Raw genomic sequence first — 27,723 nt, 5'->3', positions numbered from 1 at the left:
AGTTGAACAGGAACCGCCGGTCTACATAGGGCTCAATGAGCGAGTGGTGATGGGCAATCATTGTTGCTAACGTACCTTAGTTCTTTTTGTCCCGGGGTCGTTGTGAGCTCTTACCCAGTTTCGTCGGCTGCAAGCCCGGGTTGTCGATTTCGGTTTGAGTACGCGCGGTATTCTGCGTCCTTTGCGTAGGGAAAGTGGTTCTACTTGAGGTCCATAATGCGGTAGATACCTCGTTCTTCGCATTGCAAGACGATCTATCGATCAATTGGCGTTAGGGCACGATGGACGCCAGCGTCTGGTATCTCCCTCTGGCCTCTGAAGAAGGGACCTTAGCACCTGAATCAGAACCATAGAACGGCCGAGGCTTGCATCCTGGTTATCTAGTCATCCGACCGGATCGAAACCTGAGATTTTGAGTCTTCCGACGCATCGATCCTCGAAGATAGCGGCATTGGGCGGATGAAGCACTTGTGCGCGGCCCGCCTCCATCCATATCGCCGCCATAGCACCAACGGGCAGCGAGCATGATGGACCATTTAAAACGCCTTGAATGCCTGAAAATGGTTGAAGACCTTTTGAATCATGCGGTCCCCAGACCCAATACGAAACAACTCGAAAATGGACACCCTCTCCGGCTGGAAACGCCTGAACATCGCCATAATCGGCGGCGGTATCGGCGGATTAGCTGCTGCTATCTCCCTCCGTCGCGCTGGACACGAGATAACTATCTACGAGCGACACGACTTTGCCGGCGAAGTCGGCGCGTCCATCTCGTGCGCCGCGAACGGCACGCGATGGCTCCATGAATGGGGCGTCGACATCCCCAAGGGCGACCCGGTTATCCTGCGGAAGCTGATCAACCGGGACTGGAGGACCGGCGAGCCAGTGAGCGTGTACGACCTCGCCGATTACGAGGAGCGCTGGGGCTATGTCTACAACATGTTCCACCGGCAGTATATGCATTCCATGCTGAAGGACTGTGCGCTGCAGGAGAAGGGCAAGGGAACGCCTGTTCGCCTGGTGGTGAACCATCCGGTACGCACCTACTCTCCTGTACAACTTCGCTTTGCTGACAACTGTAGTGCGAAAACATCGACCTGAACACTGGCATCATAACGTTTGCCAACGGCACCACCGCGCAGCACGATCTCATCGTTGGCGCAGACGGCATCGGCTCCGCGGTCCGCCGCATTATAGGGCTGAACCCCGAGAAAAAGCCCGCGCCATCCAGCTGTCTGCACGCCAACGTGATGACCGAGGACGCCGTGCGGCTCGGCCTGGTCGATTACTCGCAAGACTCCGCACTTGAGTACTGGGGCGGCCAAGAGGGGAAGTGGGATAAGATCGTGCTCTCTCCCTGCAATGGCGGCAAGCTGCTGTCGTACTACTGTTTCTTCCCGCGGGAGCAGGGAGACTACACGAGCCACACTTGGGGCGGCGAAGACCGTCCTGTGGAGGAGTTGCTGGCGCCGTATCCGCACCTTGATGAGCAGGTGCGCTCGCATCTTGCGATTGGAATTGAGGTTCGGCCGTGGCGGCTGTGGGTGCAGTAAGTCGCCTTACGTTAACAAGTGACGCACGGAAGACGTACTAACTGACTAGTCAACCGTATGAGTATATCGTGCGCAACATGGTCTGCCTCCTCGGCGACGCTGGCCATCCGGTATGCCCTCACGGTCGCGGAATTTGCAACTGCGCTAATTCTGCCAGATGATGCCGCATCAAAGCCAGGGCGCCTGTATGGCGATTGAAGACGCCGCCGCGCTGGGTATTCTATTCAACGAGGATAACTTCTCGGGTGACGTCGCGGAGACATTGCGAATCTACCAGGAGATCCGCCTGCCTCGCGTGACGAAGGTCCAGACGGCGTCAGCCAAGGCGGCATATAATATCAATGAGCGGATAGGTGAATTTATCTCCACGTTAGTCGCATCACGGGTCTAATACCATACCAATAGGTTTCTCGAGTAACACTGGGAACTCGAACTACAGGGTCGAAGATGAGAAGAAGAAGTTGACGATTGAGGAGATGAATGCGTAAGTATTTCTCTATCGACTCTGTCCAGTCTAACGAGAATAGTTACGATATGTACAAGGATATCCAGGAGGTCATGGCGAGGAAGAGAGGGACACCGTTTACAGAGAACTTCATTCGAGGACTCCCGGTCGGCCTGAAGCTTTCCAATGGTGTTACCGTGGGAGAATGATAGCGATGTACTTATTATGCCATGTCTCGTTTTAGCGCTGAGAATTAAACTTGATAGTCGACTTATCCCTCTCCACGTCGAATCGATGGCATTCCGAAATTCAATGTGTAACAAAGTCAGACCACTCGGTGGTGAAATAAGTTCTGACCCATGGACACGCGGTCTTGCCACCAGACGGGACCAAGATATAAGAAGGACAACGGACAGTTGAAATACAACCTATATAACCATTGACTCGAGTGAGCCCTCTGTCTACCATCTGGACAAACCAACATGGCCGAATTAGACTCGTCAGGAACTACGCTCCTCTCGGAGCTCCTGGGCTTGACCTCTTTACAGCCCGAGGAGACCCTAACTCCAGAGACACCGGGCTACGAGAAATGCATACAGACCTGGGCTTCGCAGAAGCAGCTCCGTCCGCGACTCGTCATCCGCCCGACTTCTGTTGAATCCTTGAGTAAAGTGATCGCCCGACTGTACGAATCTGACCTCGACTTCGCGATCTACGGACACGGCTTCATGTCCACGAGTGCACGCGATGTAGTGATTAACATGAGTGCTTTTGACGGCTTCCACTTTGACGAGCACGCGGAGATTGTGACAGTCGGCGCTGGCCAGACCTGGAGGGATGTGTATCGGAAATTGGAGGAGGTGGCGCCGCAATACGGAAGTATGGACCTCTTACTCGCTCTTTGAGGCTCCTTCTCGGGCGAACTGACACCCGGATAGTTGTGGGAGCCCGAACGCCAGCCGTAGGAGTCGCGGGCACAATCATCAGCGGAGGCCTGTCGTGGATATCCGGCGAGTACGGATGCATCTCCGACCCGGACAACATGCTTGACGCGAAGGTCGTCAAGTACGATGGCTCCGTCGTATGGGCATCGCGCGAGCCGGACCTTCTATGGGCTCTCCGTGGTGGCGGGGGCGGGTTTGGAGGTAAATCACAGAAACAGTGCCTGGTGACATACTGACAATTACGATAGCTATCGTCCAGGTCATCTTGCGAGTGTTTCCATATCCGCAGAATATCTGGGGCGGTCCGATTCTGATACCGCGTGAGAAACTTGAGCAGGTAGCTGAAGGGATTGAGCGGTTTTTAGCGAAACCTCTTGATCCAAAGGTGACGATGTTGTTCTACGTACTGAAGAAGAAAGTCCTGGAGTCTATGGGAGTCGACTCGGATATGCTCTTGATTCACGCACTGGACGCCCTGGGTGAACAGCACGGTCGAGATGCGTTCCGCTGGGCGCTGGACATCCCGGGAGCTGTTGATCGGACGGAGATCACGAGCCTTGCTGGGGTTGCAGGGCTGCAGGGTACGTGCAAAGGAATTCGATGACAGGCCAGGCTAACCAGCGCAGACAAGGTGGACACCGTGAAAGGTACAATGAAGCAGTTCTGGGCTCCCATGACGGTGCGCGAGTATTCGAGGGAGTCCATTATCAAGGCCGTCAAATGGTCAGAGGAGATTGAGCGCCTCGACCCGTCGCTCGCCGAGTGTACCTATCTGATCATAGGGTTGCTGTGTGCGGTAAGGCCCTATATATAAGGCCGCTGTCGCGACTTTGCTGACGATCTCGCCCAAGCGTGAACCCGCGGGAGGAATGGCATCCTGCGCCCTGCCGAGGCCTAAAGCGATGAAGCATACCCTCGTTCTTGGGACTGGCTGTCCGTCAGGCGCTGGGGAGGTTAAAGAGCATCTCGCACACAGCCTCGCTGCCCAGGCAGCGTCAAAGGTCTTTGGAGAAGGCACAGATGCGCAGTATATACCCAGTGGTCTCGAAGACTTTCAGGATCCAAGAAAGGTAAGTCCTCCTTCATTGCATTCACCTGCGCAGCTCACCGTGTCTAGGTCTGGGGGCCCCATTTCGCCCGTCTGCAGGAACTGCGACGTCGGTATGATCCGCGCGGGAGGTTCAAGGCAATTAGCACGGAGATGTGATGCACGTGTGGTGTAGTATCTCAGCTGACGGGACCAGGCTCATCCATTCAGGCGAAGAGCTGAGACGGGTTTGGTATGAGGCAAATAATGTATGGTATTATCAAGCGTGCACCTGAAAAGTCAAGCGTAGTAAATCGGCATCCCCAACTCGGCCCTGAGGGGGTTCAGCGATGGCCCCAAAGAGGAAGTGGAGTGAGACGGGCTTTGGAATCTCCGTCCTAGCCTTGCTGTTATGGGACAGTTTATTGGCCCAGCTCTGACGAGCTGCCGTTGAGGTCGCATCTCGTATCGATCAAACACTGACGATCATGGATGCTGTGCCGACTTTGGGGTATAAGTACACTCGTCTCAGCGAAGATTCCTGACCACGGCAGCAACCTTCAAAAGTATATTCAAGCATTCCCTAGCAGAATGAAACTCTCCCTGTCAAGTCTTCTCCTCGGTTTAGCCGCGACGACACTCGCAGCGAAGTCCTTCTCTGCGTCCAACCTGTACTATGCCGCGGGTTTGACAGACGACCAGTCAACAACCCTCCTCCAGGGCCTCCAGGACGCTGGCGTCAAGGTACTCCGCGTCTGGCTCGATGGTAATTCCCATTCCCACTGCAAACCGCACCGAGTCCGAAACTGACAAGACCAGGCCAGTCCGGCACCGCCAAGGGCACGCCAATCGACGGCTTCAACAACTTGCAAGGCGAGAGCCCCGACGCATGGGACGACACCGTGCTGAACCGCCTTGACAGTTTCATGGCCAAAGCACACGACTACGGCATCAAGCTTCTCATCTCCATCCATAGCTACAACGCCCTTGCCGCAGCAAACGACTTCTACGGACAGTGGTACGGCACCGGCGACTTCTACACCAACACCGACGCAATCAACTACTTCAAGGAGCGCGTCGCGTACGTCCTGGCACACGTCAACCCCGCGAACGGAAAGACCTGGGCCGAAAGCTCAGAGTATATCTTCGCCTTCGAGGCTCAGAATGAAGCCATGCATGAGCAGGAAAACCCCTCCGCCCTCACAGCTTGGCAATGTACGATGGCGCAAGCCATAAAGGACAATCTCGCCGGGAACACGGACATCCTCGTGACAACCGGCGGCGGCGCGTACCTCGAGAATTCCCTATTAGATGACTACTTCACCTGCGACGCCCTGGACGTCCTGGCCATCCACGCGTACGGGACGGGGGACTTTGAAACAAGCAAGCTCCAGCCGTACGTTGAGCGGGCCAAGGACGCCGAGAAGAAGCTCATCATGCAGGAGTGGGGCGCGTGCTACACGACTGCGCCGAACGAGAACTGCAACGACGGGAGTCCGCTAGAGGCGGGGAAGAGGGGCGATAATATTAAGAAGTGGGCTGCATCGATTGATGCGGCTGGGATTGCATGGTTCTACTGGCAGATCCTGCCAAATGCCGATCCGCATGAGGGTTGGGACTATGAGGTTGGCATTGGTGATGTGAATTGGGATGCCTTGAAGGAGGCGGGCCTTGCAGCTGGGGAGGCCGAGGCGCAGTTTGACTTCTCTGACTTCTTGCTGCAGTAGAGGGGTTTATATGCTGCCTGATATGTATCAGAAGGGTTTAAGGAGGGCTTGCACTGGTCATGAATTTTCGTTATAATCACAAAGAAGCCCCAACCAGTCCGTGTCGTTGCCCAAAAGATCCAAATCGAGGAAGTCTAGCACTGAGGAGCCTACGGCATCGAAATCCACCGCATCTGACTCCTGTGGATTGCGGATATTATCGTAAAGGATCCGGATAATCCGACGGCCACGCATAGCACCGGCGTTGAAGGGCTCCATTTGCGTAAGCAGAACTAAAGCTTTTGTGATATCTTCATCACACCGACCTTGTTCGACACCGGTTCTGTCAGAGACAGCCGCAAGGACAAGAACCAGGGAAACCTGGAAAAGGTGCCAGGCATGGTTCCAGGCTATGATGTGATTCGGGAACCAGTCGAGAGATATGACGTCCAGAGCTTCTCGGGCAATTTGAACACACTTCCAAGCGGGTGTATTTGCGGTCTGTCCTTGCTGGGAGGTGTCAGCCCACGATTTCCGATGTAGCGCAGTGCTGAGTAGATACGGCCGGTATAGCGTGAGACGAGTTGTGATGAACCGGCAGCGGAGTAAACTCCGTGCGACGCGGAGATTCGGCGGGCAGTGGTCTCTATTCGCGAGGAACATGTGCAGAGAGCTCTGGAATTCGAGGAGCTCTCGATCGAACTCGGCAATCTCGTCGGGTGTGATCAGGGGGACCTGGACGAGCCGTTCTTGGATGCGTGTGGCGATTTTACAGAATTGTTCGCTGGCAGCGAGTGAGATTGTTCCGTAGTCCTACTCTGTCAGTGTCTGGCATAGCAGAAGGCGTATGGTACGTACTAAGCTTGCGAGAGAGGACATTGGCGACGTCAGGACCGTCGCAGGGTTCCAATAGCCCAGACCAGGACGGCCTAAGGTCGCCGCAGCCCATGTATCCAGGCAGAAGATGGACCACCATGTGCGGATGCGTGTCATGATTGAGCTTCGAGCGGCGTGCTGGACGGCATCTGGGGATGTGTGCTCCGGCATCTGGGCTCGATGTAGGCCCATCGCAACAGCCATGCGAATAGTGGCACCCATAATGGCGCTGGCGGTGTTTGGTTTGTTCAGGTAATGGAGGATATATCCACCATAGAGTGCAAGAGCCTGGACAGTATACAAGTTACCAGACCCTAGGGAGGCCAGACTTAGGTATGATAACGCCCGTTTGTAGAGAACGTTGTTCTTGTTGAATAGCTCTGTATCCGACGCGAAGGAGCCCATCGCAAGAACCATGTTGAACAAGGCCAGCCATGAGTTCGATGGGTATTTGGAAACACCGTTAGAAAACCGCTGTCGGAAGTCTACCTCGTCGATCATTGGCGTAACAGGGTGGACGTGGAAAAAGTACGCATTGATCAAGGACAGTTCATCAAGATCCGAGGACATGGTACTTCCCGGACTCGCACTCAGTGCGACCGGGGCTTTCAACGTCTCAGGATTTGGGGGAACGACTTGTCGGATACGAGGAGATAAATGCGCAATGACGCGTAATATGGTTGGAACGGAGGAGAATCCAACGTAAGAAGCATTGAACGAGTTGAGAGAGTCCAGCGAATCTGCCATGCCGTTAATGTCGTCGGCTACACGCTCGGACTCGCCGCCGTCTGAAACTTCGTCCCATGTGAAGTCTCGCTCGGGGGGCGGCTCCAAGTCTTGAAGCTCGTTGGTAGACTTCTCGGATTGCGCCAAGGCTTGAGCTTTTGATAGCAGTGCAACACGAGACATGGAGCAGAGTTCGTCGAGCGAACAGGATGGGAAGAGAGTGTCGAGTACTCGTTGCGCTTTTGCATGAGCTTCTGAGAGCTCGGAGTGGGATCTAAAATTTTAGCATGTATATCGGGCCGAGGACATGCAGCTTACCTCCATGATACATTGCGCCTTTGCTTGCGTGGGGGATAGTGGCAGAGATGGGGAACCTGGTAGTAGACACACTGGTGACAGGGGGTGGTGAGGCCCTCGCAGCGAATGCGACGCCGACGGCATTCCGCGCAGGACGCGGTTGCTCTACCAGCCATCGTGGTGAAGTGAAAGGTTCATTGAACGAATGTCCGAGAGCTCCGTTTAATTATGAGGACGGTCGAGAGACGACAAAATGGCGCAGGATGTCCGTGTCCTTTTCGTGGAAAAGTGATTATATAATCGGCTATACAAGCACGATGGCTTGAGCTTCAACTATACCAAAATGGGTGAGAATGCAATTTATCTATTCAGATTGTAGGATTGGGTTACTAGGGATTTCTACGTCGAACAAAGTCACCAACTGCGCCTGCAACCTAGTGTGAATCTAGCTAGCTACCTCAATCCACCTTGCGTGTACTCGCCTTTCGCGGATTCCTGGCTGCAAACACAGCATCGAGCTCTTCAAGTGTCCGTCCCTTGGTCTCAACGAAGAACAGATAGATAAAGGCAAACTCGAATAAATCCCAGAAGACGAAGAAAACGTAGCTTCAAATGTTAGCACGCGAGCATGACCAGATTAGGGCTACCTACAACCAGTACTTGATATTCTCCATCGCAATCGGCGCAGCAAAGGTGTTCACAAAGCTGGCACATCCAGCAGTAATCTGGAAGACCATCATGCCGTTTGCTCGCATATCATCTAGATGAGTCAAGTCAGCATTATAAAGTGAGACCGACGGTCGGGGCACGTACTGGCAAGAACCTCGGCCGGATAGATCGGCTGCATTGGCGTAAACGCAACGGCAAAGACAACGCCGAATATAAAGATGAATGCAATGCTCGCTGAACTTGATGGAACACTGCCTGTCTTTTCATAGGCTGCTGCCGTACCAGCAACAATAGCCAACGCGACGGACATGCCCAGACAGGAGCCCATGAGCATTTTGCGTCGGCCAACGATGTCGTGTAGACGAGCTGATCAGAGCATATTAGCGCTACTTGCACATTATGTGATATCTAAAGAAAGAACATACCTCCACATGTCGCAGCAATCCACCCCGTAATCGCATAGATCGCATTGAGAAGCAGGACCATATTGGTCGACGTAATGCCCACATTCTCGACCATGATGGGAAGATAGTAGCTAGCGACATTATTTCCCGAGAATTGGCCAAACCAGCCCATTGCGATGACCAGCATTAGACGGTACAGCCGGGCGCGAGACTTGAACAAGCTGCGCAGGTCGAAGCACGCCCAGATCGAGCGCGCGCGGACTTCGACGAGGGAATCTTCGATTTCCTGCATTTCGATGGTAACGATTGGATGGGCTGCGTCTCCATTCGCATGGTGTTTGATTATGAATTTTCGCGCTTCCTCATGTTTACCCTGGGCGATTTGCCATCGGGGACTCTCGGGCAGAAACCAGCTCCCCAGGCACGCGAGACCTGGGCAGAGGATCTGGAGCCAGAGAGGGAGGCGCCATTTGAGGTTTCCGGTTAAGTGGAGATTTGCGCCGTACATTGCTATCACAAAATTAGCACAGAATGACCCCTGGAGGAGGACGGCAGTGGGGAAGTTACTGAATGTTGCAATGATGCTACCCATGTAGTAGAGGGTATTATATATACCAGCCACGGTAGCACGGTGAAGTGGAGGTGCAATCTCGACAAGGAGCATCGGCGCCGCAACACAGCAGATCGTCGAGAAGAAGCTCAGCAGGAATCTCGCCGCGATGAACGATGATAGGGTCGGCGCCAGTGCAGTAAACACAGCGGAGCAACACACACCAAAGGCTGTGACACGCAAGGTCAGTTTTCGACCAAAGAGGTCATTTACCCAGACGAAAACAGCCCCGGCCATCTGGCCAATATTGAAGATGGAGAACACCAGGCCAGTGGTGGATGAGCCGCTCGATCCGAGGTTGTAGTAAGACTGGTACTCTGGGAGGACGTTGATAGAGCCCATCAGCGAGCCATCGTAGCCTTTGCACGGTCAGTGTGAGGACAATCTCATCTTTCTCCTGTCAGCCATCGACGTACCGTTCATCGTCGAGCAGAGATAAATGATCAGACACGCTCCGTAGAGCTGCAAATGGCCACGGCCCCAGGGATCGGGTCGACCTCCGAGCACATCAAATGTCACTGCAATAGCATCATGTTGAACATCGCGATCATTCTTCTCAGCAGGAGCCACATCTTCCTGGTGATCGAAGTCGACACGCGCCCCGGAATGCGCTTTTTCGGCCATATTGAGAGGATTGGGAACTGTTCGATTGAAGGGGGTGATCTACATCGCGTCGAGGAGGAGGAGTCTCCATATTTATATGCCGGGGCCAATTGACTCCAACATGGAGTGCAGGTGGGTATGGGGAAGCCTCGGATCTGGGGTTGACTAGCACGGAGTTGCCACGCACCGTCTTAGCATCTGCATCCGAGCATCAGAGTGGTTGATCCCTGGAACGGTCAGTTGACGGAGTTTCTGTGTAACATGGACGCGGGGTTCCAAAGTCCCGAGAGCTTCTCCGTTGGATTAATGTGAAGAAACATCCTCGAGACATTTAAAATAGCAGCGCCCCCTCTGCACAGGGATTTCCCCAGTGCCTCCCAGAACGACTATACACAATGGCTACAGCAGCGAAAAGAACCCCCCTCGAGACAGGGTGGAGCTTCAAGCAAACCGACGACAAAGATGACGCTTGGGCGCCTGTAGCCAGGGTTCCAACGGTGGTGCACATGGATTTGTTGGACAATAAACGGTCGGCCTACCTTCATTCTTGTCGAGCCTAGGGCTGATCGCATTGAATGGCTTAGAATTCCCGACCCATTCATCGGAACGAACGAACTCGACGTCGAATGGATTGGAGAACGGTCCTGGACCTACCGGACGAGCTTCACCGCACCTGAAATTCCCGAGGGCGCTTCGGTATATCTTCTCTTCGACGGTCTCGATACATTCGCCCACGTCCGTCTAAACGGGGTGACTATCCTCAAGTCTGAGAACATGTTCCTCAGCCATCGGATCCCTATCACGAGCATGCTATACCAGCCTGGATCCAATCAACTCGTGATCGACTTTGACAGCGCTTTATTGCGCGGGAGGGAGTTGGAAAAGCAGCACCCGGAGCATCGGTTCCTCGCGAGTAATGGGGAACCTGGACGGCTGGGGGTTCGAAAGGCGCAGTACCACTGGGTAAGCCGGCAATCCATGTAGCTTGGTCGTTCCATCAGCTAACTATCTAGGGGTGGGATTGGGGCCCGGTTCTCATGACAGCTGGTCCGTTCAGGCCGATTCGCCTTGAGGTCTCCTTTGCCTATATCGAGTATGCGAAGGTTGATTACGATTTCTCAAACGGCCTGAAGACTGCGACGGGCACGGTCTCCGTTGATGTCAAGGGTACAGCTGACGAAGTTGTCCTCTCCCTGCGATACGAAGGCAATGAAGTCTGCAGCCAACGCGCGGCCGTGGCTGCCGATGGGTCAACCAAGCTCGAATTCCAGCTTGGTATGTCAGTCTCTAATATTGGCCCTTACACTAGAATTGACGTTACCAGATAATCCGTACCTTTGGTACCCCTACGGATACGGCGAGCAGCCCCTGTACGAAGTGGTCGTCCTTGCCGTCAAGGACGGCAACACTCTCGACACATGGACCAAAAAGACAGGCTTCCGTGGCAGCGAACTTATTCAGAAGAAAGATAATCACGGCGAATCCTTCTACTTCCGAGTGAACGATGTCGACATCTTCTGTGGGGGCTCGTGCTGGATCCCAGCGGACAACTTCCTCCCCCGGCTTACACCAGAGAAGTACCGGTCGTGGCTTGAGCTGATGATCGAGGGGGGCCAGAATATGACGCGGTGAGTTGGTTGTCTGGTCTGCAGCATTGCTTCCGCTATCTCTAACGATGGATCCAGAGTCTGGGGCGGCGGTATCTATGAAGACGACGCATTCTACGACGCCTGCGACGAACTGGGCATCCTCGTCTGGCAGGACTTCATGTTCGCATGTGGCAGTTATCCCGTCTGGCCTGGTCTTCAAGACTCGATCCGTGAGGAAGCCAAGCAGAACGTTCGGCGTCTTCGGCATCATCCATCAATCGTCCTCTGGGCGGGTAACAACGAGGACTACCAGATTCAAGAACAGTACAACCTCAACTATGACTATGAAAACAACGACCACGAGTCGTGGCTCAAGGGATCGTTCCCCGCGAGATACTACTACGAGTATCTGCTCCCTGCTGTCGTGAAGCAGGAAGCGCCTGCGGTGGCGTACTGGCCTAGCTCGCCTTTCTCCAACGGCAAGAATACATGGGACCTCACCGTCGGCGACGTCCATCAGTGGAACGGTACGCCTGCCTCCAGCATTATGTCCTAACGCAACTAACCCGCCCAGTCTGGCACGGATCCCAAGAGAAGTACCAGCGCTTCCCGGAGATCGGCGGCCGGTTCAACAGTGAGTTCGGACTCGCATCGTTTCCGGTCCTCGAGACTGTCCAGGGTATGGTCAGCAACGCAAAAGATCTCTACCCCCAATCGCGAGCTCTCGATTTCCACAACAAGGCCGACGGCCACGAGAGGCGGATCGCGACCTACATCGCGGAGAACTTTCAGATCCAGTCGGGTCTTGCTGTATGCACTCCCATTTACGCCCCGACTATCATTCTATGCTAATCAATTAATTGATCAGTCATGGATATACCTCACGCAACTCGCCCAAAGCGAAGCAGTCGCCTACGCGTATCGCGGCTGGCGACGCCAATGGGGCGATGAGCGACACTGCGGCGGAGCCCTAGTCTGGCAGCTCAACGACTGCTGGCCGGCGAGTTCCTGGGCGATCGCAGACTACTACCTGCGGAAGAAACCCGCATTCTATACCATCAACCGTGCCCTGCAGCCGCTTGCTGTGGGTGTGCAGCGCGCGCACCATGACTGGAGTGTTAGCCATGCGCGGCCGGCGAAGAAATCTGCGTATAGTGTTTGGGTTGTTAGTAGCTTGGCTCGCGAGGAGAAGGTGGATGTTGAGGTGCGGTTTGTCTCGGTTGAGTCTGGACGGGATATCAGATCTCCTATTGTCAAGGTGGGTATTACGATCAATGCAAATGGCACGACTGGGGTGGCATCCGGTGAGATTGATAATGTCACCGAGGAACCTCACGTCCTAGCCGCTAGGATTATTAGCGGTGGAGAGACGATATCAAGAGACGTCGACTGGCCTCAGCCGTTCAAGTACCTGTCGTTCGCTGATCGGGGGGTCAAAGTCGAGGCTCAGCCTGGACGATATATCGTCTCAGCAGAGCGCCCGACAAAAGGCGTTGTATTTGAGGAGGCAGATGGCGTTGTGCTGAGTGATAACTGCCTGGATATTATCCCGGGAGACCCTCAGGTCGTTGAAGTCCGTGGCGGCACCGAAGTTCCGCAAGCGAAGTACAGGTATTTGGGATGCGAGGAGAATTAACAAGTTCAATATTAGATATTAGATCGAATCCAAATTGCTTAATCAACAGAGAGCCTCTCTCATGTTTTCTGTCCGGGTGACACGCGAACAAGTCTATAGAGCTGGCACGGGCAGATGTATGAGATGATCCACCCACCCCCCCGACTCGCTCTCCCGAATAGAAGGATAGAACCAAATCGGCCAACTGAGCGTGCAGAACACTCCTACCCAGACATACCCAATCAGTGTTCTCAGTGCTTGATCCTCACGTAGTATGCCAAACCGCCTCGAGACCCACTGCGCCAGTTCCTCGATAGCAAAGGCCACCGGCTGGATCGTGAACATGATGAATGCGCCGCTTCTTTCTCGAGGTATACCGCACGCCTCGTCCCAGAAGATGTGTATTATTCCAGACAGCAGAAAACTGAAGAAGAATCGACTGTATCGAGCGGCCAGGGAGCGAGGCTTCAGGCGGAGGAGGGAGACAGTGATGAAGTCGGCGTTGGCGGAGAGAAATTGGCGGAAGTTTTGGTGCCAGGTTGCTCTATACAAAGGATGCGTTAGAAAGGTTTTAAGAGGGATTCAATGGAATCGTACCCCCAGAGCTGGCGCACGCTCCATGTGCCTTGGTATGGACCCTGGATTGGGGGCCAATCTTCTGGGTTGGAGAGGTGGAGCAGGACTGCAACGGCGGAGATGGTGTTGTAATGCGCCTTCTGGGCAGTGGTGATGCCGAGAATGAAAGATGTTGTGAGATAGAATCTTGATGGCAGGGCGTACAGCGAAAGGCTGTACTCGTCGAGGATGACTTTGCGCTGGCCTTGAGGAAGAGCCTCCAACCAGCTAGTCTGGCCTGGCCTGACGAAGATGAAGAACAGTGCCAGGTAGCACACGAGGACGACGAGAAGGCGATGCAGGACAAAATCAGCTCGCGACGGGATATACCCCGGCCTGTGAGGATCAAATGGATGAGTTGCCTTGCTTTGCCATTTTGTCCCGACGCGGCGGTAGTTGAACGGCATGCCCAAGGCCCAGCGGATGCGGCTCGATAGAGTTCGCTGGAGACCACTGGGGCCTCTTCGAGACAGCCACTCAAAATGCTCGCTGTTGGTGACACGAGTGTAGAGAAAGAAGTCCAGAGCGCTGAAGGTGTTCATCCAGGCGAAGAGAGAGAAAACCGCCGCAAATACGCGGTATCCATCCCAGGCTGCGACGATGTTTTGTAGAGAGACAGCCAGCCCTACAATAAGCACTAATGCAGCGGGTCGAATGGAAGACGACCTCGAAGTGAAGGCGATGATGCTGCTGGTGATCAGATGGATAAGCACGAAAGATAAAACTGCGAGCTCAATCCCAGGAGGAGCCATGGTGAGTTGAGCGTTGGTATGCGACACTGCTGGTGCGGCAACGTCTACTTATTCTTACCATTTATAGGACCTTGAAGACGGCCAGCTCCCGGTCTTCGGGCTTCGGCTTCGGACAAACTACATCACTCTGGCCAGATTTGCAAGGTGAATGCGTTCGTGTTACACAAGCCCCCCCATGGTGGCGAGGTGAGGTTTCCCCCGCTCTATCGCCCAAGAGGGGATGAAAACGTCCGGGTGCCCACTGTTCTAGCGTTGCTGCTATACAAGAGGAGCCCAAATGAAGAGTCAAAGCTGACTGATCCGATGAGGCATCTCCTCTGCGGTCTCGTAGGGATCGTGGGGATCGTAGGGATCGTGAGGATGGCGCCATATCCCTGCTCGACATGACATTGCTTTTTATTGACAGCACCGCCGGGCTGCCTGCGGATGAAAGACAAGAGCGAACCCCGAGCCATTCAGATGTTCGGGTACCGCCGTGGCCGAGACCGGAAGTCGAAATGAGACAGTGAAGCAGTTGGGTCCGGCCTGAATTCCTGTTGAATATCGACAGCCACGACCACATCAACCAACCTCAGCCGAACGAGGCGCCACACCCTCGTCGACAGGGGTTCGGCACGCATGATGGAAAGCCAAGCCACACGCAAGGCTGAAAATACAAAAGCCTCAGGAAAACTTTTGTCGCCTGGCGATGAGCCGCCGTCGCTGGTCTCCCCGAGTTGGTGTCAGTGTCGATAAATACGGACGGTGGCTCCCAGCACCAGCCAGGCCATTATAATCTGACTCTGATTTGGTGTCCCAGCACTCGCCACGCCTCCAGAAGGCCTCAGACTTCACAAAATGCCGAAACGAAGGGCAGGAGCGACGAGCGCAACTGCAGCTCCGCCCCTGAAGCGCCCGAGAGACGAGGGTGAGTGCGCTCAATTTGTCCCGGATTCGGAAGATACAGAGATAGAAGTAGACGGAAGGATCGAGACAAGAGCATCTACACCCAATGTACCCCCCGAGCGATTGATCTCGAAGTATCCCAACGAAGAGTACACGGTCGGCTGGGTCTGTGCCCTTGCCGTCGAACTGAAAGCAGCAAAGGGCATGCTCGACGAAACACACGGCGAACCCCAAGCCCACCCGTCGGGAGATCACAACGCATATATTCTCGGTCGGATTCGAGATTTCAACGTGGCCATCGCATGCTTACCGCTAGATGAATATGGGACCCCGTCTGCGGCCAATGTGGTCGGAGCGATGTGGAACACCTTCTCGAATCTGAAAGTCGGCCTCTTCGTTGGGATCGGGGGCGGAATTCCTGTCTTTAGCGATGATACAACCCGTGATATCCGCCTGGGCGATGTGGTGGTAGGGATGCGCGTTGTCGACTATGAGACGGGGAAGAGGCTTCACGGAGGGCGACACCAAAATACAGGCCATCAAAATCGGCCACCGAGGATACTGCGCTCTGCACTCAATCAGCTAAGAGCCGAGTATCAGGAAGAGACCGCAACGATCTCGGGATACATCGACAAGATCATAACGGGGAATCCGGGTTATGCGACCTTTTCTCGCCCTGAACACCGAACCGACGACCTTTGCTCTTCCTGCTTACACGGCGAAAGCTGTGACGGAGGCAAAAGCGTCAAGCTCTCTCTTTTCCGTCCACCACGGCCAGACAAAAAACCACGGGTCCATTACGGAACTATCGCATCCGGAAACACATTGTCCAGGGATAGGGAGTTCCGGGAGACAATACGCGAGGAGCACGATGCGATGTGCTTCGATATGGAGGCGGCAGGCGTGATGAATAGCTTCAACGGGCTTGTTATCCGGGGGATCTCGGACTATGCAGATTGCCACAAGAACGACAAGTGGCAAGGGTACGCGGCGGTGTCTGCGGCTGCCTTTGCGAAGCTGTTGCTTGGTTACGTGCCGCGACACATGGCATATACAGGCCCTCGCGGTGGGTGAGAATTGCTTCCTGATTTTAATCGGCGACTGACGTTGTTGTTTCATACAAAGCTGCTCACGACCAGAGGCGGATGGAACCGAACCCAGCGGACCGTAGTGAAAAGGACCTTGCCATCCTGAATTGGCTATCCGAGGAGACCCTCGAGCCACAGCATATCGACCATTTGAATAGGCTCGTACCAGACACCGGTAACTGGTTCCTCAACTCGGATCTATTCCAGGAGCTTCTCAACGGTGATACAGCATGTCTCTTCTGTCCCGGGATGCCTGGGGCGGGAAAAACTATGATAAGCACGCTGGCCATCGACTATTTGAGAGAGGGATATCGGGACGATCCGGGCGTTGCAGTTTGTTTTTTGTACTTTGACTACCGAGTCTCTCGCAATGACCCAAGCCAACTTCTCACCATCGTGCTCCGACAATTGGTGGAACAGAATCTAGTGCTGCCGGAGGCAATTCGCTCGTTATTCTCAACACACAACCGCAAGAACAGCAAGCCTTCTCTCAAAGACCTTTGGGCGGCATTAGAGTCTGCGCTGCTGGACTGGCAGGCCGTGTTCCTTGTCGTGGATGCGATTGACGAGTGCCCCAACGATATCCGCGATGAGTTCCTGCAACAGCTTCTTGACCTTGAGGCGAAGACACAGCTTAGAACAATGATTACCAGTAGACCACATCCAGATATCACCGACTTGATGCGGAAGAATGGAACAGCATTCTTGGAGATAAGCGCTAGAGACGAAGATGTGCAAAAGTACATCGACGGCCGACTGCGTAAGTCAGAGGGCCTTAGACAACAGAGCCAGCAGCTCCGCGACAAGATCAGGAAGAAGGTTACTCAAGCAGCTGACGGAATGCAAGTCCAATATACGTCCATTCGTGGCTTTGCGGGCATAGGCTGACCTTTATTCTAGGTTTCTTCTTGCCCAACTCGACCTGGATCGCTTGAGCGACATGAGGATACCGAGAGATATCGAAGACGTCCTTGAGAGTCTTCCCACCGGCTCAGAAGCGTATGCAGAGGCATTTTCACAGGCCATGCATCGAATCGGCGGCCAAGCGAAGGCAAGTCAGGAGCTTGCGAAACGAGCATTGTCGTGGATTACATATGCCAGGAGACCACTACGGACCAAAGAGCTACAGCATGCCCTTGCGCTCCGACCGGGGGACACAGAATTTCATGAAAGTGGCAAACCTGAGATTGGGGCCATTCTCAGTCTTTGTGTCGGTCTGGTTGTCCTGGACGAAGGACGTGGCATTGTCCGCCTGGTTCACTACACCACGCAACAGTATTTCGAAGAGTTCTGGGAGCAATGGTTCCCTGATGCGCAGTCCATTATCGGGAGTACTTGTATTCAATACCTCTCGCTCGATGCTTTTGAATCTGGGCCGTGCGAAAAATTTAGAGAAAGACTGGAAAAGTATCGTCTCTACGCCTATGCCGCAAGAAACTGGGGATTTCATGTGCAGAAAGCATCGCTTCAGCGCAACGATGAAGTAATTCAATTCTTGAAATCCGGCAAGAAGGTGGATGCCAGCACCCAAGTACTGGCAATGCCCTTTGGCTCGTTAGGCCATGGAGCCACTTCGTGCCATCTCGCCGCCTACGTTGACCTCGAAGAAGCAATTGACGAACTACTCGGGCGGGGATGCGATGTTAACGCTACAGATGACAAGGGGGCGACCGCTCTCGCTTGGGCGGCCAGCGGTGGCAGTGCGAAAGCTGTGCGGCGCCTCCTATTGGAATACCATATTGACGTGAATGTGAACTCGCGGAACTACTTGTGTGGGACGCCGTTGCATTGGGCGGTTTTTAGCGGTCATACCCATGTGGTCAAGCAACTCACTGCGGACCACCGAGTGAGCGTGAATGCCAAAGATAGGGAAGGAATGACACCGCTTGCCCTTGCCTGCTGGTTCGGAGATGCTGATACCGTGGCTGTTCTTCTTGCGGATGGCCGTGTTAATCCCGACTGCCGTAACAGGGATGAAGTTAGCCCATTGCAAGTCGCGACGGGGAGGGGTCATGCAAGTGTCGTCCAGTTGCTGCTGCGGACGGAGCGGGTGGATGTGAATGCTCGGAAAGACTACGGAAGCAAGGATCCGGGGGACTGGTGGATGCGGCTGGATCACTTAGACATGTTGCTCGCCTTCGCACGACTTGCTGGTAGGCATACACACCGTGTACGGGGAAATCCGTATCGTCCCGACCGAACCCCATTGTCCCTCGCGGCCGGGAACGGCTATACCGAGGTCATGGAGGTTTTGCTCGCAACAGGGAGCGTCAAGATGGACGAGCCAGACACTTTCGGCAACTCGGCACTTTCGTACGCAGCCAAAGAGGGGCAAAGAGAGGCGGTACAGTTGCTCCTGCAGCACGGTTCATACCCTGGCCAAAGGAATTCGTGCGGTCAAACACCATTGTTCCTAGCTGCCGAGGGTGGCCATGAGGACGTCGTCGAAGTGCTGTTACAGGACCCAAGCACTGATGCCTTTCTTCCGGACAGATTCGGTCGGTCTCCGTTACTCATGGCGGCCCAGGCTAGAAACGTCCCAATCATTCATGCGCTACTGGCTCGGTGTGAGAAGAGCCCCTATCCGCGGGATGATGAGCAGGACCTCATAACAATGGTCACGCACGACGAGCTTCAAGGGGTTATCAGGTCCCTCCCGTCCTGCGTTCTGGGTCTAGATCGCAAAACCATTCTCTTTTGGGCAGCGGAGCAAGGTCATATTGAGGTGGTCGACCTTTTATTGAACATATGTCACGGCATGCAAAGTTCTTTAAAGTGCGGGGGAATCCTTTCGATCGCGGCCAAAGCCGGACATACTGAAATGTTGCGATCATTACTCTTGAATAAAGACCTCCTGATGATAAACAGCTGCGAAATAGGCATGGCTCTTGAGGAAGCGGCTAAAGAAGGGCACTACGGGGTTGCGGAGTTCCTGCTGCGTCACCGTACGGGCTACCCTATTCCTCGCAATTTGGGCACGTGCTTGCATAATGCTGCGAGAAACGGGCATCACCGCATCGTCGAGCTGTTCCTAGAAGACGGCTGGGATGCGAACTCCCGTGATTTTTTGGAGCGCAGCCCACTTTCCCGTGCGGCCCTAAATGGCCACGCCAAGGTCGTTGACATCTTGCTGAGAAACGGGGCGAACCCGTCGGCCCGCGACAAGGACGGACGCACACCACTGGACTACGCTCAGAGAGAGCGGCATGAGGAAGTGGTACGACTGCTCACAGCTCATAGATGAACTTACCTCGGGAAGATACAACTCCCCGGGTGTGGATCTGGACCGGCTCACGGCGATTTCCAACTCGCTCAGCCGGACGTCGTAGCCGAACCGGCATAGCAGAGAAAGCGTGGCGTGGCGTGGCAGTAATTCGCCCTCCTGTAAGAGGCTGCGGAGACGAGAGAGATATTGGAGGGTAAGCAAGCTCGGCGCGAAGCAGGCAGACGAGAGCGAGTCTGCGAGGCATAAACGGCTGCAGAAACCTCGACGTGGGAAGATTAAGAGCCCAGTAGGCGGCCAGGGGAAGTAATAGGCAATCTATGAGGTTACTATCGTGGACCAACAACGCGATATTCGGAGGGAGATGCTACTGGGGTCGGATACAGTCAAAGAGTGGCTTGTGGGAGAGATACCACACCACCATCCGTGGGCTCTAACGATCCTCATAATTCATTCGAACCAGGCCAGCATTGGTGCCCCGGCATCTATTACCTCAGACAATTCAAGTGTTGCATGGTAGGGCGCCTTCGCCCATCCGGCCTGTCAGAGCGGAAGAATAATCAATTGGCCCCCGAAACTCCCCTCCCTGCCACGTTCCCAATATACCGTTTACCTTCCAAGGCTGGCAGCAGTATGTGTCTCCGAAGCCTGTCTGGCTCGGTTTGGCTCCCGACTGAGGTTTGATTTTTGATTTTCGCGTGCCTGATGCAGGAACGGGGGCCAGGAGAATGGTCCTAGACGAGAGGTATGTGGAGTCGTATTCGTCTTACACCACCAGGCAGCTCGATCTGCCAGCATGGGACATGGAACCTGCCACTGGGTCGGGCGAAATCGAGGCCTGCAAGACGTTGTTTCCAGATATGGCAACGTGCGCATTGAGACGCAAGCGCTCTGTACAGGCGCAATCCGTTTCCATGGTGATGGTACCGACGGGTTGAACCTTCCTCTCTAAGGAATATATCTAGTGTGGTTGTCGCGGATACACAAGGAGAGAGCGAGTTACGAGTCTGAATATCGGGCCTACTTCTCTCACGGTTCTCGACTGGTCACACAATTATATTGTGATCTATGAAACGCAGTATTAATACCTATATTAAGCCCGTCGCTAACTACATTACCCTCGTCCCTCATAATCATTCATCGCATTCGCATGCCCATCCTAAACAATCAACGCTAGCAAGATCGGAATAAATCCCCAGGAGACAGGCGTGAGCACAGCCGTCGCCGCGCCGGTAAACAAGGGAGGCGACGGACTGGATGTCGGCGACGAAGCAGTCGGTGTCCCGATTATCGGGGTGGATGTAGTGCCGCCAGATCCCCCGGAGCCGCCCGAGCCAGTCCCGCCGTCTCCGGGCGAGGGGGACGTCGTACTCGGTGGAGGCGTCTCAGTCGTCGACGTAGATGTAATCGAAGTCGAGTCATCTGAGTCTCCGGACGTCGTTGAAGTCCCGGTAGCGGTATTGGTAGGCGACGAGACCGTCGTCGAATCCGTCGGCTCATCCCCACCAGTTGACGTCGGCGTGGTAATAGGCTCCGCCGTTGTAGTCGTGCCCGGGCCCTCGCCCTGGCAGAATCCCAGCCACTGCTGGAAGTTCGGCAGAAGGCCCTCCTCGAAGCTGAGGTCGTCGTCGTCGTCGCCGAATCTGTTTACACAGCGACGACATCCACCCAGGAGATCGCGGAAGGCTGAACCCACTTCGCACAGCTCCGGGGACTTCCCGATACGCTCGGCCTCCAGGGCAGCATTGTTGCAGTCGTCGAAACAGAATGGGGAAATTACCGCCTGCGTTATCAGGCCCTGGCGGGCCAGGAGCTTCTCGATCCAAGGGAGGTACGTCTTCTTGTAGTGGGGAGTTCCTGGTTCGGAGTCTGGGAATCGGAAGATGGAGTAGTTGAGCCCGAAGATCTCGGGATTCAGGTTGAAGTAGTACTTGGAGACATTGTATGTTCCAGTCTCCTCTGCTACAACGGGCGGACCCCAGAATTGGTCTTCGATGTATGGTGGAGCCTCGATGCACTCGTCTGGACTGCAGACGTACGTGTCTGCGGGGAGGCCTGCTTCGAGGTTGCAGCCGCCCATGACGTCGAGATGCTTGGGTCTGCAGAGATAGCCAGGCGCACAACCCCAGGTATAGTCGGTGGGAAGAGGCGTGGGCGGAGTGTACGTTGGGTTCGTGGTCAAGGTAGGACAGACTGAGACAGTGGCAGTTGTTGCTGAAGGGTGTTAGTACACACGATGAAATGAAGAATAGCGCAGCGCACCTGTTACCGTGACGGTCGTCTCGGTAGGAGGGAGCGTTTCAATATCAGTGAGAGTCACGGTGACAGTTGAGCCGGGGCCTTTACTCGTAAGTCAGAGCGATCTATATGGTTCGGGGTGGACTCACCCGTCTCAGTCCCGACAACAGTCGTCGTGATGATTTCCGTCACCACGATGGTCTCAACAGACGTAGGACCGCTCACAGTCAAGGTGCGAGTAATAGTAGACCCGGGCAGGGTCGTCGTCGGCCCAGGAACCGTCGTAATCGGCCCTGGCACGGTGACCGTGCTGCCATCATCAGTGACAGTCTGCGTAACCGTTGTTCCCGGTCCCGGAACAGTCACGGTAGTTGGGTCCTCGGTGACAGTGACAGTGACTGTTTCCTCTGGCCCGGGGACCGTCACAGTCACGGTGCTCCGGGGAGGAGTGTAGGTGCTCGTCACAGTTGACCCCGGCTCGGTAACCGTCGCGGTATCATGTCCTCCTAGATCAATGTCGACTGTGACCGTTATAAGCGCTGTTACCGTCTCCGTCGGGCTACAGGCCGTGTCTGTTGAAGTGGTTGTATACGTGGCGGTTGGCTCGGGATTCTAATGCGATTGTCAGTGAAGGGTATACTTCATAATGAGGCGCGCGCGCGCGCGTACATCACATCCACAGTCCCCCAGCCCCAGACCCAATGACACCGACAATAACGCGTCCTTGTCCGCATCTGTCACCTCCTGCCGTGGCTCGAGGTCCTCCGATGCGAAAGCCGAAACCGACGAGGTTGCCGCGAGGAGCAAGCCAGAAACATGGGTAAGACGCATATTGCCGTTTGGTCCAAATGAGATCGCTATCTCCAGCGCAAGGAACGGCACAAAATGGCGCTGAGTCCGGCTCTTGTCATGCACTCATCCAGAGGAGCTGCAGGAGGGGAAGGGAAGCTGCGCGTCAGAATGGTCGAGGAAAAAATTAGCCAGGCAAACTACGGTCGAGTACGGTCCACCGGGGCGCTCTCCAGGGCAGAGTCCAGGGGGTCAGCAGAAGACAAAGAGGAGGAAGGCCATCACCCTTTCCTTTGTTGATCGACGGCCCGGGCAACGACCATTTATACACCGGAGGGGCAATCGAGCCATGCCAGAGCCTCGAGTGGGGTAAGAGCGGAGAGCGACGAGTCAACAACAACACGAGGACTCGTGGACAGCGCAGGATGGCTCCAGGATCCATCCTTCTTTCCCCTCGACTCGTCATGAGGGTCGTGGAGCCTGCAGCAGCGAGGCTGAGGACGGCTGAAAGTGGTGAGAGTTGCACACCCGCAGTTCTTGACAGCCCAGACCAATCGAGATTGAGGCGCGAAGGATTATCCATCCATTGAGCCCGATGTTTGCCTGGCCCGGACGCTTGGGCCCCGATACGACTGGAGACTCTCTGGTAGCATTGCAGATTTGCTGTGCTGTCACTGGTTGTTGACATCTCGTATCAGCCCAGGGTCCCCGCACCTTTTCAACCGACATGACAACGAGTCAGCCAGAGAGTCAGCAAAGACGTCAGAGATTATTCACGCAGAGATTTCCGCATGGAGGCGAGGGGAAATGGCTGAAAGCGGACCGGGGCGGCCCAGCCCTGCTGCACTGGGCACACAAAGTTGAAAAGACTCGTGGTGTCCACAGCCTTGCTTCACTTTGCCCTTCCGAATTTGCGCGCCAGTCGATATTTCGGTCCCTTCTCTTTGTCTGTTTTGCTCCCTTGGTTGCACGATATTCCAGGAGCCGGCGCAGCCGAACAAAGAGTCCACTCAGTGCCGCGCAAAGCGAAAAGGGGCAGAAGGAAAAACAAACATCAATATGACGAGGCGATCAAGCAAACCTTGACCTCGCGACGCTGTTCAGAACGATGCTCGATTTTGGGACGCTGGTGGTTGTGGTGCTCGTGGGCTCTTCGCAGGCGCAGACATGGCGGAATCCAATCAACATTTCCATGTGCAACTGGGGGTCGGTTCGAGGTGCGATCTAAAGATTCGAAAATAAAGACACAATTCTGACTTTGTCAGTAAACACGATCCGCGACACAGTTTACCTCGACGGAGGCAGTCTCTGGTGGCAGACGTAAGTGCAGCAAAGTCATTATCGCGACGACCCTAATTGCATGCAGAGGCTATGACAACGGCGACGTCAGCACTCCAGAGAGCACCAGTACGTATCCAAATCATTCAAGTTCAAAGTGGGGAGAGTAGCTGATCGCGCAGATAACAACGAGGGCTCACTGTACTATCTGAACCTCTCATCCTCCTTCAACACCGCAACGACGAACCTCACTTCGCTCTTCGGGACGATCCCCAAGCTTGGGGGCAACTCCAACCTCGCGCCCACCTACCAAGACGGGGTCATGTTCGCAAACGACTACAAATTCTATCTCTACGGGTAGGAGCTCAAACCCAACCCCCATTCTCGGCGTTGCTAACCCGCGCAGCGGGCTTCTCGTACCCACAGACAGCCAGGATGACGCAGCAGCAGACCGAGTCCTCGCCTACGAGCGCTTCGAGTACGGTCCGCACTCGAATTTATGGGAACCCGGTTTCATCGAGGACCAGCTAGACGATGATATGACGCGATACGTCACCGACGGCGCGGGCGTGTCGGTTCCAAGCGAGAATCTGGGCTTCTATGTGAGCGGGATGCGTGCGCCAGGCTGGGGCCCTATCTGGGACAACGAGACGGCAACTCGCCTGTCGCAGCAGATGATCCGGGTAGACATGTCGGAGATGCGCGATCCAGTGTGGTCGAATCTCACGATACCTGACAGTGTCCCCGCGCGGGCCAACGCAGAAGCCGTCTGGGTTCCTGTCTCGGACTCTGGGGTGATTGTCCTCGTTGGAGGAGTGAACAACCCTGAATCCATCTATACTGCAGGCCTGAGCGAGGACGACGAAGACGAAAGCAGGCGCATAAGTCCCGCGTTCATGGAGACAGTCTCAGTGTACGACATCGCCACTGACAGGTGGTACAACCAAAACACCACAGGGGATATCCCTCCGCAGCTAACGCAGTTCTGCTCTGTCTATGCAAGCGCTCCTGATGATTCCTCACACAACATCTACATCTACGGCGGATACGACGGCCTCAGTCCTGCCAGCACGCCATCAGACGACGTATACGTCCTGTCTCTGCCCTCATTCGAGTGGATCAAGCTCTACAGCGGAGACAGCCGAGCTCATGGGCGCAAATGGCATAAATGCGTCAAACCGTATCCTGACCAGATGCTGGTGCTCGGGGGGACTGGGCTCGATCCGGTTACTTGCGTCGATATGATCCGCGTGTTCAACCTGAATACAGGACGGTTCCAGGATACGTATGATCCGACGGAGTGGAGCGAGTACGAAGTGCCTGATCTCGTCGCAGGGCGGATCGGGGGAGAGTAAGTTATTCAAGTCATTAATATAGCGCGTACTAACTCAATCAGTTCCAGCGGTGGCGCAACGAAAACGGCGCCGGAATCCTGGACAAACGCCTCCCTCGAAGACGTCTTCACAGGCACGTACACCAAAACCATCGAAACCTGGTACCCCTACGAGAGCACAAGCACCGGAACAGTCACACCGACAACTGTTCCGGACTCCGACGGCGCCAGCTTCCCCAACTGGGCCGGCGCCATCATCGGCGTCGTCGTTGGCCTCATTGTGATAGGCAGTGCCGTCGGATTCTGGTTGGTCCGCCGTCGCAAGAAACGAGGCTCCCGGCCCGAGAGCGAGATTTCTGGAGGATCCCGCGTCAGGCAGTGGGTGCACCAAGGCGCGTTTTCACCATCTGAGTCGAAGGATCCAGAAAACGCAACGACCATATCCGCTGGTATCTCCAGCACAGTCGCCCCGTCGACCGCGGCGACGGGATACTCGCGCCCAACCGCCGAAGCTAACAGCGAGCCTATCTATGAGCTGCCCGGTATGTTCTATTAAGCCCTCTGGACAGAAAAGGCGTAGGCTAACGTTAATCCAGTCGGGGAACATCCCACCGAACTACCAACATCCTATAACGACCAGGCCCTTCCAGCGCCAGCACACACACCAGAACCAGCACCATCGCCCTCCCCATCCGCCAGCCCCAGACCAGTCGCGTATATGTCCCCCGTCTCACCCGAAATCCCGCAAGAGAAGGAAGGCGACGCACCCTCGCGACAGGGCTCGCAGCAGGGCCACCACCGGAACGTGTCCAGCCTCTCCAGTATCCCGTCGTACAGCCAGACCTACGAAGAGGACGGCGACAATCCGCAACGGCCGCACTATGTTTCCGGGGTTTCAGAGGTGAGCGATAGCTCCGATGGTACTGGGCTTGGGACTACAGCGACGGCCAGGGACAGCAAGAACAGGGGGTTAGGGCTGGAGGATATCCCGGATTTGGAGGATCGATGAGCTTGTCCCTTCAGTTTATGTCTTTTTAATTCTGAAATCGAGTACCAGCCGTAGGTATAGACCATTCTGTCGTCTTAAGTGGAGATATGGGACAATATGTCCCTTGACTGAAAATTGATATCCATTGCTCAGGAAGCAACTAAATATCAAACACCCTCATCCTACGGCGACTTCTGCCCCATAGTATTCCAAAACATCCACCGCGTCTTGTCCGCATATCCCCTCCGCCGCCAGTCATTGATCCTTGCGGGATAAAAGTCAACGGTCCCAAGCAGAGACTGATCATGCGCAATAACAACCCACACATTCTCAGCGGCATCAAAGACCTCCATTTTCCGGGTTGACTCGTGCGCCTGGTGAATATCTACCGCATTTGCCTCCGGCATTTCGAAGAGAGGCGTAGTTGGATTCGCAAGCAGTCTATCTATTATTGCCCCCGGGCAGACAGACGCGTGAATTTCAGCCGGCCGTCCCGGGCCCGCGGGTAAGGGACGATGGACAGTCGGTCGAAACTGCCCAACAAAATGGCAGGTATCCCCTCCCATGAAGACAAAGTCGCTGTCGCCGGAGTTGTTCTCGCGAGCGACACGGGCAAGGCCCGCCATATGCCCGAATGTGTGGCCTGGGGCATCGAGGAGATAGAAGCTACCGTCGCCGAAGTAATCGATCGCATTAAACCCTCCGATTTGGAGGGCTGCGGCAGAGTCAAAGGAGAGTTCCTGGACCTCTCTATCCCGCCATGCAGCTTCGCATAGCGTCGAGGCTGGGTCAGTAGGGAAGGCAGGCATGTAGTGCTCCTTGAACCCTGGACCGACGACGAGTTTCGTCGTGGGTGGAAAGGTGGTCATATCGCCGACATGGTCGAAGTGGTGGTGGCTCCAGATGACGGCGTCAATATCTGCGAGCGACGTGCCATGGTCCTGCAGGATGTCGCTGACGTTCTTCGGGGCGTCGACTTTCCATCCGAGTGTTCGAAGAAAACCACCTGTTGCTGGGGGCAGATTCGACCAGTCCTTGCGGAGGGCGAGGTCGAAGAGTATTTTCCGACCGGACGGGTGTTCGATGATGAAGGAGTAGGACGGGGCCGTTAAGGTGAGGTTGTCGAGGTCGTCCGTCGGTGACAGCAGATGCGATGCGGGGATCGTCATGCGCGTGGTGCTGGAATATATATCACTGCCTGCCTGGGCGGAGGACAGGGTTCTTAACTTACCTGTCGATCACCGCAACGTCGACCGTGGTCGATCCCCTGGGGAGGACAAGACTCTCTGCCATCTCGCAGGTTGATATCTCCCTGCAAGACAAGGCAGGACAACACCCGACATGAATATCGACCTCGGGACGGCATTCTTCACCCCGCCCCGGCCTGAGCAGCCAAATATAAGTCAGCAGACTAAGCAGCCTGTGAATTCCGATTGGCCAATCCGTTTGCCACGCCGCATGACGCAGTTG

The 27,723-nt window shown here is 55.0% G+C and overlaps 12 protein-coding genes across 12 annotated transcripts; 6 read left to right on the top strand and 6 right to left on the bottom strand.

Moving 5' to 3' along the window:
* Positions 1 to 618: 618 nt before the first annotated feature.
* BJX67DRAFT_385620 (FAD-dependent oxidoreductase) lies at positions 619 to 2,207 on the top strand (the record flags this gene model as incomplete). Its single annotated transcript, XM_071033903.1, has 6 exons — positions 619 to 1,035; positions 1,083 to 1,549; positions 1,603 to 1,663; positions 1,711 to 1,906; positions 1,959 to 2,037; positions 2,081 to 2,207. The coding sequence occupies 6 exons, from the start codon at positions 619 to 621 to the stop codon at positions 2,205 to 2,207; spliced, it is 1,347 nt and encodes a 448-aa protein (XP_070881461.1).
* A 273-nt stretch (positions 2,208 to 2,480) lies between these two features.
* On the top strand, positions 2,481 to 4,149 carry BJX67DRAFT_375271 (FAD-binding oxidoreductase; the record flags this gene model as incomplete). Its single annotated transcript, XM_071031673.1, has 6 exons — positions 2,481 to 2,877; positions 2,937 to 3,143; positions 3,191 to 3,523; positions 3,569 to 3,738; positions 3,794 to 4,012; positions 4,060 to 4,149. 6 exons carry the CDS (start codon positions 2,481 to 2,483, stop codon positions 4,147 to 4,149), a joined length of 1,416 nt encoding a protein of 471 aa, XP_070881460.1.
* A 411-nt stretch (positions 4,150 to 4,560) lies between these two features.
* Positions 4,561 to 5,696, top strand: BJX67DRAFT_385618 (glycoside hydrolase superfamily; the record flags this gene model as incomplete). The annotated part of the gene is made up of 2 exons (XM_071033902.1): positions 4,561 to 4,735; positions 4,789 to 5,696. The coding sequence occupies 2 exons, from the start codon at positions 4,561 to 4,563 to the stop codon at positions 5,694 to 5,696; spliced, it is 1,083 nt and encodes a 360-aa protein (XP_070881459.1).
* Positions 5,697 to 5,753: 57 nt separating this feature from the next.
* Positions 5,754 to 7,750, bottom strand: BJX67DRAFT_385617 (fungal specific transcription factor domain-containing protein; the record flags this gene model as incomplete). Its single annotated transcript, XM_071033901.1, has 3 exons — positions 5,754 to 6,488; positions 6,534 to 7,551; positions 7,596 to 7,750. 3 exons carry the CDS (start codon positions 7,748 to 7,750, stop codon positions 5,754 to 5,756), a joined length of 1,908 nt encoding a protein of 635 aa, XP_070881458.1.
* A 282-nt stretch (positions 7,751 to 8,032) lies between these two features.
* Positions 8,033 to 9,881, bottom strand: BJX67DRAFT_385616 (sugar porter family MFS transporter; the record flags this gene model as incomplete). Its single annotated transcript, XM_071033900.1, has 6 exons — positions 8,033 to 8,180; positions 8,226 to 8,334; positions 8,388 to 8,609; positions 8,669 to 9,157; positions 9,215 to 9,616; positions 9,674 to 9,881. 6 exons carry the CDS (start codon positions 9,879 to 9,881, stop codon positions 8,033 to 8,035), a joined length of 1,578 nt encoding a protein of 525 aa, XP_070881457.1.
* Positions 9,882 to 10,255: 374 nt separating this feature from the next.
* BJX67DRAFT_391248 (beta-mannosidase) lies at positions 10,256 to 13,085 on the top strand (the record flags this gene model as incomplete). The annotated part of the gene is made up of 7 exons (XM_071034753.1): positions 10,256 to 10,389; positions 10,445 to 10,823; positions 10,874 to 11,135; positions 11,185 to 11,488; positions 11,546 to 11,976; positions 12,024 to 12,259; positions 12,318 to 13,085. 7 exons carry the CDS (start codon positions 10,256 to 10,258, stop codon positions 13,083 to 13,085), a joined length of 2,514 nt encoding a protein of 837 aa, XP_070881456.1.
* Positions 13,086 to 13,138: 53 nt separating this feature from the next.
* On the bottom strand, positions 13,139 to 14,876 carry BJX67DRAFT_296745 (wax synthase family protein). Its single transcript, XM_071026896.1, has 2 exons — positions 13,662 to 14,876; positions 13,139 to 13,608 (listed from the first exon to the last, which is right to left on the bottom strand). The coding sequence occupies exons 1-2, from the start codon at positions 14,429 to 14,431 to the stop codon at positions 13,179 to 13,181; spliced, it is 1,200 nt and encodes a 399-aa protein (XP_070881455.1). The 5' UTR covers positions 14,432 to 14,876; the 3' UTR covers positions 13,139 to 13,178.
* A 392-nt stretch (positions 14,877 to 15,268) lies between these two features.
* On the top strand, positions 15,269 to 19,648 carry BJX67DRAFT_385613 (ankyrin repeat-containing domain protein; the record flags this gene model as incomplete). Its single annotated transcript, XM_071033899.1, has 3 exons — positions 15,269 to 16,382; positions 16,442 to 17,261; positions 17,305 to 19,648. 3 exons carry the CDS (start codon positions 15,269 to 15,271, stop codon positions 19,646 to 19,648), a joined length of 4,278 nt encoding a protein of 1,425 aa, XP_070881454.1.
* Positions 19,649 to 20,657: 1,009 nt separating this feature from the next.
* BJX67DRAFT_296709 (uncharacterized protein) lies at positions 20,658 to 23,038 on the bottom strand. Its single transcript, XM_071026895.1, has 4 exons — positions 22,535 to 23,038; positions 22,015 to 22,477; positions 21,890 to 21,967; positions 20,658 to 21,841 (listed from the first exon to the last, which is right to left on the bottom strand). The coding sequence occupies exons 1-4, from the start codon at positions 22,694 to 22,696 to the stop codon at positions 20,787 to 20,789; spliced, it is 1,758 nt and encodes a 585-aa protein (XP_070881453.1). The 5' UTR covers positions 22,697 to 23,038; the 3' UTR covers positions 20,658 to 20,786.
* BJX67DRAFT_296702 (uncharacterized protein) lies at positions 22,802 to 23,552 on the bottom strand. Its single transcript, XM_071026894.1, has one exon. It carries the CDS (start codon positions 23,340 to 23,342, stop codon positions 22,842 to 22,844), a length of 501 nt encoding a protein of 166 aa, XP_070881452.1. The 5' UTR covers positions 23,343 to 23,552; the 3' UTR covers positions 22,802 to 22,841.
* On the top strand, positions 23,403 to 26,276 carry BJX67DRAFT_366303 (uncharacterized protein; the record flags this gene model as incomplete). Its single annotated transcript, XM_071030385.1, has 7 exons — positions 23,403 to 23,871; positions 23,920 to 23,974; positions 24,021 to 24,061; positions 24,115 to 24,289; positions 24,339 to 25,283; positions 25,329 to 25,807; positions 25,862 to 26,276. The coding sequence occupies exons 1-7, from the start codon at positions 23,763 to 23,765 to the stop codon at positions 26,272 to 26,274; spliced, it is 2,217 nt and encodes a 738-aa protein (XP_070881451.1). The 5' UTR covers positions 23,403 to 23,762.
* BJX67DRAFT_366301 (MBL fold metallo-hydrolase) lies at positions 26,277 to 27,607 on the bottom strand. Its single transcript, XM_071030384.1, has one exon. It carries the CDS (start codon positions 27,420 to 27,422, stop codon positions 26,436 to 26,438), a length of 987 nt encoding a protein of 328 aa, XP_070881450.1. The 5' UTR covers positions 27,423 to 27,607; the 3' UTR covers positions 26,277 to 26,435.
* Between the last annotated feature and the right edge of the window lie 116 nt (positions 27,608 to 27,723).

Source organism: Aspergillus lucknowensis (assembly GCF_044049455.1).
Source record: "Aspergillus lucknowensis strain CBS 449.75 chromosome Unknown BJX67scaffold_67, whole genome shotgun sequence".
Classification (NCBI taxonomy): domain Eukaryota; kingdom Fungi; phylum Ascomycota; class Eurotiomycetes; order Eurotiales; family Aspergillaceae; genus Aspergillus; species Aspergillus lucknowensis.
Note: the sequence above shows the minus strand (reverse complement) of the source record. Positions and strands in the feature narration are given on the sequence as shown.

Bases quoted from the DNA above. Each gene is read 5' to 3' on its own strand.
- BJX67DRAFT_296745 (XM_071026896.1), bottom strand. From the start codon at position 14,431: ATGGCTCCTCCTGGGATTGAGCTCGCAGTTTTATCTTTCGTGCTTATC. The intron at 13,609-13,661 runs GTACGATTCCAT...TCCTTTGTATAG, and splicing joins AGCGTGCGCCAGCTCTGGGG to AGCAACCTGGCACCAAAACT.
- BJX67DRAFT_296709 (XM_071026895.1), bottom strand. From the start codon at position 22,696: ATGCGTCTTACCCATGTTTCTGGCTTGCTCCTCGCGGCAACCTCGTCG. The intron at 22,478-22,534 runs GTACGCGCGCGC...CAATCGCATTAG, and splicing joins TGGGGGACTGTGGATGTGAT to AATCCCGAGCCAACCGCCAC. The intron at 21,968-22,014 runs GTGAGTCCACCC...TTACGAGTAAAG, and splicing joins TGTTGTCGGGACTGAGACGG to GCCCCGGCTCAACTGTCACC.
- BJX67DRAFT_296702 (XM_071026894.1), bottom strand. From the start codon at position 23,342: ATGTCAACAACCAGTGACAGCACAGCAAATCTGCAATGCTACCAGAGA.
- BJX67DRAFT_366301 (XM_071030384.1), bottom strand. From the start codon at position 27,422: ATGACGATCCCCGCATCGCATCTGCTGTCACCGACGGACGACCTCGAC.